The sequence below is a fragment of the Papaver somniferum genome, chromosome 4, assembly GCF_003573695.1.
Source record: "Papaver somniferum cultivar HN1 chromosome 4, ASM357369v1, whole genome shotgun sequence".
Taxonomy (NCBI): domain Eukaryota; kingdom Viridiplantae; phylum Streptophyta; class Magnoliopsida; order Ranunculales; family Papaveraceae; genus Papaver; species Papaver somniferum.
The window spans coordinates 159,133,269-159,143,318 of NC_039361.1; the positions used below are offsets into that span (position 1 = coordinate 159,133,269).

General features: G+C 36.4%; 1 protein-coding gene across 1 annotated transcript; it reads right to left on the reverse strand.

Moving 5' to 3' along the window:
- Nucleotides 1-5,510: 5,510 nt before the first annotated feature.
- On the reverse strand, nt 5,511-7,981 carry LOC113273354. Its single transcript, XM_026523089.1, has 3 exons — nt 7,126-7,981; nt 6,165-6,865; nt 5,511-6,011 (listed from the first exon to the last, which is right to left on the reverse strand). The coding sequence occupies exons 1-3, from the start codon at nt 7,979-7,981 to the stop codon at nt 5,511-5,513; spliced, it is 2,058 nt and encodes a 685-aa protein (XP_026378874.1).
- Between the last annotated feature and the right edge of the window lie 2,069 nt (nt 7,982-10,050).

The following is a 10,050-nucleotide window of genomic DNA, read 5'->3' on the forward strand; positions in this document are numbered from 1 at the left end:
TCGAGGCCTGTCATCAAGTCAGGTGGGGACTCTGTAACCTTCTTGTTATCATTAAGCTTCCTTCTATCTGCTAGCATGATGAGACTTTACTATATGTGTGCATGATTTCGTGTACTTTGATGTACTATTCTTGTATCTTTGAGTATGATGTATATGTTGTATCTGTATGTACGATGTTTGCAGTGATGTGTTTGTGTGTGATATGCATTGTGAGGTTTCCCTACGAGGTGTGTCTGTGTTTTCCCCACGGCTCTTAGATAAGTTAAGTAAGGCAGTAATTCATCCGTCGACAATATTATTATAGTAGGGCGTTAAGTCATCCGTTTTAATATTATTATATATATTTCATTAGTAGGGCGGTAATTCATCTGTTTTAATATTATTGCTTATAATAGGCCGGTAACTCATCCGTCTGAATGTTATCTTAGTAGGGAGGTAATTCATCCGTTATGATATTATATATACTATTCTATTTGAAAGAAATATGATTGTTTGACTAATTTTCAGGTCTTGATGGTAATATTTTCCAGGTTAACAAATCATTTTCGGTATCAAATAGCTTCTAAAATTGAACACTTTTGTTATAAGGAAGGGAATTTCGGATCAAGGGAGTGGAAAACTCGTACTAGACTCACCTAATTTGGCCTGGTCAACATTTTCCTACGAGTCGGACAAAGATAGCCTCGGAAAAAACACCGTTTCATGAGAAAAAATTAAGGGCCCAAAGAACACTCGTATCAACCGTGTTTTTTCCACTTCTTCTTCCTATCAACCGTGAAGAACACTCGTAAACTCTAAAATCCAAATTTCATGTATGATTCATCTAATGTAATACCATCAAGATTTCGCACACATCATCAATATATCTTTAAAAAGGTACGACTATAATGATGGAGAATATCTATACTATACGAAGTTAGGAACCAATTTTCGAACCCAAGGAAGTTAAATGAAAGATTTTGTGAATCTTTGTCTCCAAATGTGCCAGCGTTTGCTGGAAGCGACAAAATTTAGGTACCCAAATAATTGAATCATGATTCTTTCTTTTTCTTGCAATGATGTGATTTGTAGATAGTGGTAAAAGTGGTTCGGTTCTCAGACTTGCGAAGGATAAAATATAGACTTAAATTCTAAAAATAAAATAGAAAACAAACTAAAAATTGTCACAAACTCAATCAAAGATGATATCAATATTAAAAGAACACTGAGGCTAAGATTCCACTATTTTCCAAGTTCAAAGTGATTTAATCCCAATATTTATATTTATGCAATTTTCTCGTTCAAGTTGATTCTAACTTATTGCAACTAGTAGATTCTCAAAATAACAAGTGTAAATCCAAAGCATAGAACATCAAAAACCTAGGTCCAAGTATGTTCTATCAAAAGAAATCACAATTACTTAACAAGGATCATTCAAACAATTTTCAACCAAGGCAAATAATCATAAAATAATTGCAAATAAATAAATAAAATAGAATATACCACTTCTTGTTGGAAAAATAGCTTCCTCTATCGCCTCAACAATGGGGTTTAGCTCCTCATATTAATCACTTGCTCAAAATACATGTTTGTTGCTCAAAAGTTGATTAAAGATGAAAAACTATAACACTGGATGTTTGCAACGATGTATTGGCGTTGCAAGACAAAGGACTGACCGTTACAAAGAAGTCACTGTAGCAGCGTTACAAATTTGAGACGCTGTTCTTATTTGCAGCGGATGTTCTTCAGCAGCAACAGCAGCAGAATACGGTTTCCTGCAACTTGATCAATATGGCTTTGTAGTGTTTCTAACTCCTCTGCAACTGCTCCAGTAACTTCGTTACCTTTCCTGGGACTTAAACACACCTTTTATACTACTCAGAAACCTAAAAATAACGATTAATTCTCGCTTTTTCTTTACGTGCAAGTCACGGAAATAATCTCTTCTGCCGACTTCCCTAGCCAATTCTGAGCTTTCTCGATTGTCTTAAACTCTTCCTTAGATAAAATACTACCTTAGGAAACAATTTCACGCGTTTAGTCTCCCTGAATTACCAAAAATCAACCCAAACAGAGACCCGTACAAAACTCAAACTCTGTTTCCTTATTTTGGATTATCCAGCCCAATTTGATTGATTCCAGCGCACATACCAGGCTTGTTTAGTTGAATCACGTCTAGCCCAGCAAATTTCAGCGATTGAATCTCACTCAAACATCTTCGAAATCCAAACGAAAATTTGGTTGCTCACTGGTTATTTTTCCCGCAAAAAAATATTCGAATTTTGAGAAGAAAGTGACCTCCCCCTATCCTGTGTTGGTCTCCCTTTAGCATGCTTGGAAATGGATGCCCCTTAGTAATTAGGTCACCCCTTATCCAAAGTGAGAGTCTGTATAGTAATTTTCTCCCACGAGCGCAAAAACCACTTTTTTAGCCAATTTCGCCGCAAAAGCTTATTTCTCCAAAAATACCTACAGGGACATAAAAAGCCATAATAAATATAAAATCGAGCACTAATAATATATACAATTGAGATTATATAAGGCACAAAAATGTGCCTATCAAATACCCCCAAACTTGTTATTTGCTAGTCCTCGAGCAAATCAAACAGAAAATAAAATCCTAACTCACTGTCGCAGGCATCGTCGATTGCATTTAGCGTATGCAATAAGCCTTTAAACCCCTAGGTGGCCCTAGTGGCCGAGTTATAGTCTCGGGAGGGATTACAAGAGATATACCCACAAAACCTTTACTCCAGACCTTAGCTATCTACGCAATACCTTGGAAGGCACTATAGAATCTCCTTGGTTGGCATACTTATTGACTACATGAGGAAGTACCCTGATGCGAAATTCCAATTGATGTACACGAGTTTGCACTCAAGCATACTAAAATTCATATAAAGTGACAGAGCTCTACTCAAATAGTTGCACTATGGACATCAATATCCAGAGTCAAAACTAATCACATGGAGATCAAGAAGATGGATATAGAAAAACATAGATGGTTTTGATGTTTACTAAGTGAACAGCGTTTCCCATATCTGTCTGAAGGCCTCCGCCAAAATGAACCTATCCTAATGGATTGAGATATTAGTCTGACTAATATCAACACACTGGCATATATAAGGGAACCAGTGGTCGATAACCTAACTCCAGGTCAACACAACTGGTATATACAAGGATACCAGTGGTCGACTTCGTAGGTTCACTATTTTTTTGTCAAGACAATCGCTCACAGACTATCTATATGTTTAATGGGTTTAATCTAGGTATTGTAGCTGGTTTACACTTCATAGCCTTTGGTCGCCACTTGATGCCTGCCTGCCTTCATTTTCATTTCCTTTTTCCCGTGCTGATCCAAATTTCTTGTCTCTTCTCATTGACAGGCGATTATTTCTCTAATTGTTGTTCCAGTCGGCGTTACGAAGGGGACTCACATATGGTGATGCCTTGAGAATTTGTTTTATGTACACCCAGAGGAATGTATATAGTATCACAGCACCTAATGAATATATCAGGCTTATGTTTGACCTTGTGTATCTCTTGTAAACATTTGAGGATCTTTATAATATCTTCAATTATCATCATTTGCATGTGTTCGACATGGCTGTGTTCAGTTCAGTAATGTGCAATTTGAACAGTTTCTCAAAATGGATACAATAGGAATCCACAGTTCCTAGAAATAAAAGTGAATGTAACTGCGTAGTATACTCTCGTGTATTTGTGAAGGCCCATCAACACTAAGGGTATTTATTATGTTTTCCTTTTTTTTACTATTATTATTACTGACTGGTATTTTATTTTATTATGTTTTCCTTTCTTTTACTATTATTATTACTGACTGATATTTTTTTTTATTTTTTATTTTTTTTTTGTGAATTGGCAATGCATTAAAGACGACTAACTTAGAGCGACTGCAGTGGTGCGAGTATAATCAAAGACCAAAGAGGGAAAAAAAGACCAAATTTTAGGTTTAGTACGCTACGATGGAAAGAATAAATTTGGTCAGACGTACATTATACGTTCGCCTGGTGTGGGGCGTGGACTATACCAACGCCTGGTGTGGGACGGGGATTATATGTTAAGAATGAAGAAAATGGGGCGGAGGTATTAAGCCCGCCCCATGCAATTGAAAGTTTTAAACAGTGGGGCGTTGGTATAAACCACGCCCCACACAAAAGAAAAAAAAAACAGGCGTGCACTATACGTTCGCCTGATATGGGGCATGGACTATACGTCCGCCTGGTGTGGGACGTGGACTATATAGTCCGCCTGGTGTGGAACGTGGACTATATACGTCCGCCTGGTGGTGGGGCGTGGACTATACCAACGCTCGACTATATTTGGGTTTAGTCTTGGTCCCAGACCAAATATACTCTGGGTTTTAGTCGTCGATCAAAATTTGATCGATAGTACGTTCCACTACGTCTGTTCAAAAGACCAAATATTTGGGTTTAGTCGCCCACTGTGGACGCTCTTAGGGAGTTAGAAACCATTAGAGCAATTGCAGTGGTGCGATCATAACCAAAATCCAAATACAAAAAAAGGACCAAAGTTAGACCAAAATTTGGGTTTAGTTCGTGTTGCAACACTATGGTAGAAGACTAAATTTGATGGAGCGTCAATATAATGTTCGTTTGATGAGGGGCGGTGGTATTCTGCATGCCCGGATGGAGCGTTTATATGCATTTCGCCCGTTGTTGGGCGTAGACTTTACAAGGGCCGGGTTTGGGGCGAACATATAACATACGCCCCATAACCAGACGTACATAAAATGTACATATAACATACGACCCATAACCAGACGTACATAAAATGTTCGCCTGATGGGGTGTGTATAAAAATTCCGCCTCAAAATTCCATTTCATCTTCATATTCCACAAGTAACACTACCATGAGATGAAGCTGTTGTTATCCACAGTCCTACTACTAACAACACATCACCACCATCAGCTGCTCTTGTTTCTCAAAAGTACATTTCATCTTCATATTCCACATTTCCAACTAGGCTTTGAGGCGTAAACTTCATCTTCATATTCCACAAGGGCCGGGGGTGTGGGTGTTGTGGGGCGTTGATTATATCAACGTCTGGCATGGGGGCGTAAACTTCACCAATGCCCGGACGGACGTACATTTCAGCACCGCTCCATTGAGGCGTAGTTTATATACACGCCTGTTCGTGGGACGAAGATTATATGTGCGCTTCATGTGAATCGTAGTTTATATACACGCCGAGTGACAAACGAACATTATACGTTCGCTCGACTATATATAGTTTTGGTCTTGGTCCCAGACCAAATATAGTCTGAAATTTGATCTTGGTCCAGATTTTAGTCTTTACTCCGTCCCGCTGTGTCTCGACTCTGGACCATAGTTATAGGTTCGATCGTCCACTGTGGTTGCTCTTACAACATTAATAGTAGAGTTGTCTAATATGGAGATAAGATGATTATCCCATACATTAGACTTATATAAGGGAGGAGGATTTTTGTTCCAAGTAGTAAAGTTTACATAAAATTTGGCTTCCTTAGCTAGAGTGTCAGCCACCTGATTTGCCAATCTAGGAATATTAAAAAAACCCATTTTTTTTTGCATTTGTCGAAGCATATCTTAGCTTCATCCATGAGCAATTGATTTTTCCATTCTATTTGAGATGATTTCCCATTCAGGTAGTCAAACATCTTCTGACAGTCACCTTCCACGCTGAAATTTGCCCATTCGTTGTCCAGTGCCCATCTTGCTCCATGCCACAAACCTAAGGCTTCCGCTTCTTCAGGGGAAGTTGCTGAGATAGGACCTGCTCTTCCTTGTTTAAAATCACCCGTATCATTTCTTAATATTATAGAAAAACCTGCTGGTAATGAACTTGAAATCCAAGTCGCATCTATATTAAGTTTAAACTGAGATTTTTTTGGGAAAATCCATTTAGGTGGTTCTACTGGTTTGACTATGTCCCGTCTTAATACACCTCTGTCATTCCTCCAGAATTCTAGATACCGATTGATTTCTATTCCTAATTGGGTACTCGTTCTCTGTTTATTTTCAAAGACTCTGTCACATCTTTCTTTCCAAATAAACCAAGCTTTACTTAAAATTGTTTCCAAAGAGATATAAGTATCTTTCTTTCCTATCCGTTCTTTACAAATATCTAAAAAGGTTGTAGAGGAGTTAAAACGTAGAGTTACAGGTGAAAGTGCAATTTCCCAAACCGCTAGAGCAAATGGACAGAAAAACAGAAGATGTTCTAGAGTTTCGTTTTCCTTACATCCAAATGGGCAGCTAGGATGGATATTAGGCATAAATCTAGCTAGCTTCGAATTAGTTGAAATAGCATCTTTTAAAAATTTCCACCCAAAATTTTTAATTCTTTGAGATACATTAAGCTTCCAGAGATGAGACCAAAAGTAATCAGGTTGTCCTAAGTTATGAAGATTTTCTGTTCTTCCATTGAGTTTATTGTACATGGACTTGACAGAAAAAATACCTGAATTAGTAATAAGCCATCTAAGCTTGTCAGGTTTGCCAATAACTATTCCGATGTTACAAATTTTCCTAACTATATTATCAGGAAATATACCAACTATGATGGTATGATTCCACTTCAGTGTCAATGGGTCTAAAAGATCCTTCACAAGTGTTAAATTAGAATTAGTATCAATTTTGTAACTACTAAGGTTTCTTTCCAACTGTGGTACCCATTTATCATCCCAAATATTTACACTAGCTCCATCTCCTATTTCCCAAATGCTATTTTGTTCCACTAGATGTAAACCTTTACTGATGCATTTCCATATCCAAGAGCTAGAGGTTGGAACTTTAGCTTTAAATACCGAAGTTTTTCTAAAGTATCTAGGATTTAATTGAGACACCCAAAGGACTTTAGGTTCTGTTAACATCCTCCATATTAATTTAGTAATCATGGCTAAATTGAATTTATGAGCATTTCTAAAGCCTAGGAACTTCCATAACGTTGGCATGATTCAAATCCTCCTTTTTTTAAAGGCTTACATAGACAAGAATGATATCTAGGATAATATCCTCTATGATTAGTTTCTTTTCCCCACCAAAAGTCTATTTGCAAGTCGTCAATTTTCTTAGTGATTTTCTTTGGTAGGATAAAGCAGCTCATTTGGTAGGTTGCCATACTAGCTAAAAATGCCTTATTCAGAACCAATTTACTAGCTTGAGCTAAGGTTTTACCAATCCAACCTTGAATCTTTTGCTCGATATTTTCTACAATTTTTTCAAAAAGTTGAATTTTATCTCTACTAATGAAAAGAGGTGTTCCTAGATAAGTATCCTTAGGGTCAATTTTTTTAATCTTTAACAGCCTACAAATCATCCTTTGATGCTTAGGCTGGACATTTTTACTGAAAAATACTCCAGAATTTCCGAAGTTAATTAACTGACCTGAGGCTTTACTAAAGTTATCAATTAAGGCTAAGATATTACTACACTTTTTAAGATCAGCCCTAATAAAAAGAAGGCAATCATCAGCAAAGAAAAGATGAGAAATATGACTATTTTTTGAAGTAATTTGTACTCCATGAATAGTTTTCTCCTCTTCACTAGATAGGAGCATTCTAGAAAAAATTTCCATACAAATTATAAAAAGATAGGGAGATAAAGGATATCCTTGCCTAAGACCTCTAGTTGGTTTAAAGAAATCCCATGGACTTCCATTAACAAGGACAACAATAGAAGAAGTAGAAATACATTGGAAAATTAGCTTACAAAATCTAGAATCAAATCCAAAAGCTCTCATAGAAGAAAGTAAAAAATCCCAGTCAACCCTATCAAAGGCTTTAGACATGTCAATTTTGATACCCATTCCAGCATGCTTCACTTTCTTTTTCTTAAAGGAGTGAATTATCTCTTGGGAAATAATGATGTTATCAGAAATTTGCCGTTTAGAGAGAAAGGCCGCTTGAAATGGAGAAATAAAATTATTTAGAAGAGGTTTAATTCGGTTAGCCAGAATTTTAGCAATAATCTTATACATAGTATTACACAATCCTATGAGTCTAAAACCACTAGGGTCTTTAAGATGTCTACTTTTAGGGATTAGGAAAAGAAATGTTTTGTTGAATTCCGGATGCATAGTTCCAGTAATAAAGAATTGATGGATAGCATAAATTACTTGTTCCCTTACAGTATCCTAATTTAACTTAAAGAAACTAGTAGGGAAGCCATCAGGACCTGGTGACTTATTTGGTTTGAGCTGCTTAATAACTTCTCAAATCTCTTCTCCAGTAGGTACAGAGTTGAGAAGAACATTATCATCAGAAGAAACACAAGGGGAAATATTAGAGAAGCAATCAGAATTAGGTAAAGGAGAAGGCAAAGGAGCAGAAAAAAGGTTTGAGAAAAAGTCTTTCAGAGTGTCTTGAATCTCAAGCCTTTTGAAAGTTATTTCATTGTTACTTTTCCTAAGACACTCTATATTATTCCATTTTCGCCTTTTTAAGGTTTTAGTATGAAAAATGTAGTATTTTTTTCTCCTAGTTTGATCATGTTATCCCTAGATTGTTGTTTTGCTATAGCTTCTTGGGTGTCATAAAGCTTTTCTAATTCAGAGAGTTTTTCTTTAATCTTATCCTCCTTTTGAAAAACATGCGTAGATTTATTAAGGTTATCTATTTGGTTTAAGACTCTCTTAATATGTTTAGAAGGTAAGCCAAAAATATTCTTTTTCCAAAAAGAAAGATTATTTTGAAGAAGCTGTAAATTCAAAATTAAGGATTCAGTTGAGGAAACTCTGATAATATGATTCCATGAATCCTTAATAGTTTGCACACAAGACTTTTCTTTTTGCCAGGTATCGTAAAACTTGAAAGAAAAATCCCTTCTATCACTCTTAGTATCTAAGTTTAAACTTATTGGGCAGTGGTCTGAGCCAACTGCCACCAGATGAGATAATTCATAGTTAGGGAACTGAGAAGTCCATTCTAAATTGGCTACAACTATGTCTAGTCTTTCCTGAATATTGCTGGCTCCCTCTCTATGATTATTCCAAGTAAACTCATAACCTATATATCCTAAGTCTGATAACCCTGCATTGCTTAAGATATTCTGGTAATAGATACAATCATATTTTTTAAAAGGTAATCCCCCACACTTATCATCTTGACTAAATATCATATTTAGGTCCCCTAATGGATCCAAGGCATTGAGCTTTTGTCCACTTGTTCAGAAATCTCTTTTAGAAAATCCCAAGCTTCATTTCTATTATTTGGGTAAGGACTGCCATAGAAACATGTTAGCAACCATTTTTTGGACTCAGAGTTAGTTTGTCCTATTATATTAATCATATTTAGATTCCATTGCACTATTTCAAAGTAGATTCCATCTACCCAAGCTAAGGCTAAACCTCAAGCTAAACCTACAGGGTTCACTATATGATTATTGGGATACTCCTTAATTAGTCTCTTAACTAAATGATGTTTGGATTTAGTTTCTGAAAGGAATAAAATTTCTGGTTTATCATTAGTGATTAACTGATTTAAGTGATTTTGGGTGAATGGGTTTCCACAACCTTGGACATTCCAAGCAACAATTTTCATAATTGGTCCTAAGGCAAAGAAATATGGCTCCTAATTCGTCTATGGAAGTAAGGCAACAATTAGCAGAAACCAGAGAAAAGTAAATCAAAGTATTGAATAATACCAGGCAATTAATCGAATTTTATCAAAACAGAAGTAAGTAGATAGATACTAATTGAAAAGAAATGAGATTGAGAAGTACCTGGGATTCAACCTTTTTTGCAGGTGGGGAGTCCAAATTGAAAGGTACTGGTACAATGTCATCTTCATCCGGCTTTTGCTCCTTCAAATTGGAGCCATATTGATCTAAAATAAACGGTTCATCCGAATTCGACACTAAGATGCGCAAACCCTCAGAAGAAAAGGAAGAAAGGTATTCTGGGATTGCAATATTAAAAGCCGACTTAGGCTGAGTTCTAGGAGATGCAATATATGAATGAGATGAATGCATGACATGATTAATAGGGCTAACATGAGATTCTTTAATCGAAATAGAACTAGAACCCACAGACGCTGGTGAAGCCAAATT

Excerpts from the sequence above, each read along its gene's own strand:
- LOC113273354 (XM_026523089.1), bottom strand. The coding sequence starts at position 7,981 with ATGTATAAGATTATTGCTAAAATTCTGGCTAACCGAATTAAACCTCTT. Across the intron at positions 6,866-7,125 it reads GAATAAGGCATTTTTAGCTA|AACCTAAAGTCCTTTGGGTG; the intron begins GTATGGCAACCT and ends GGATGTTAACAG. Across the intron at positions 6,012-6,164 it reads GGGAAATTGCACTTTCACCT|AGAACGAGTACCCAATTAGG; the intron begins GTAACTCTACGT and ends GAAAATAAACAG.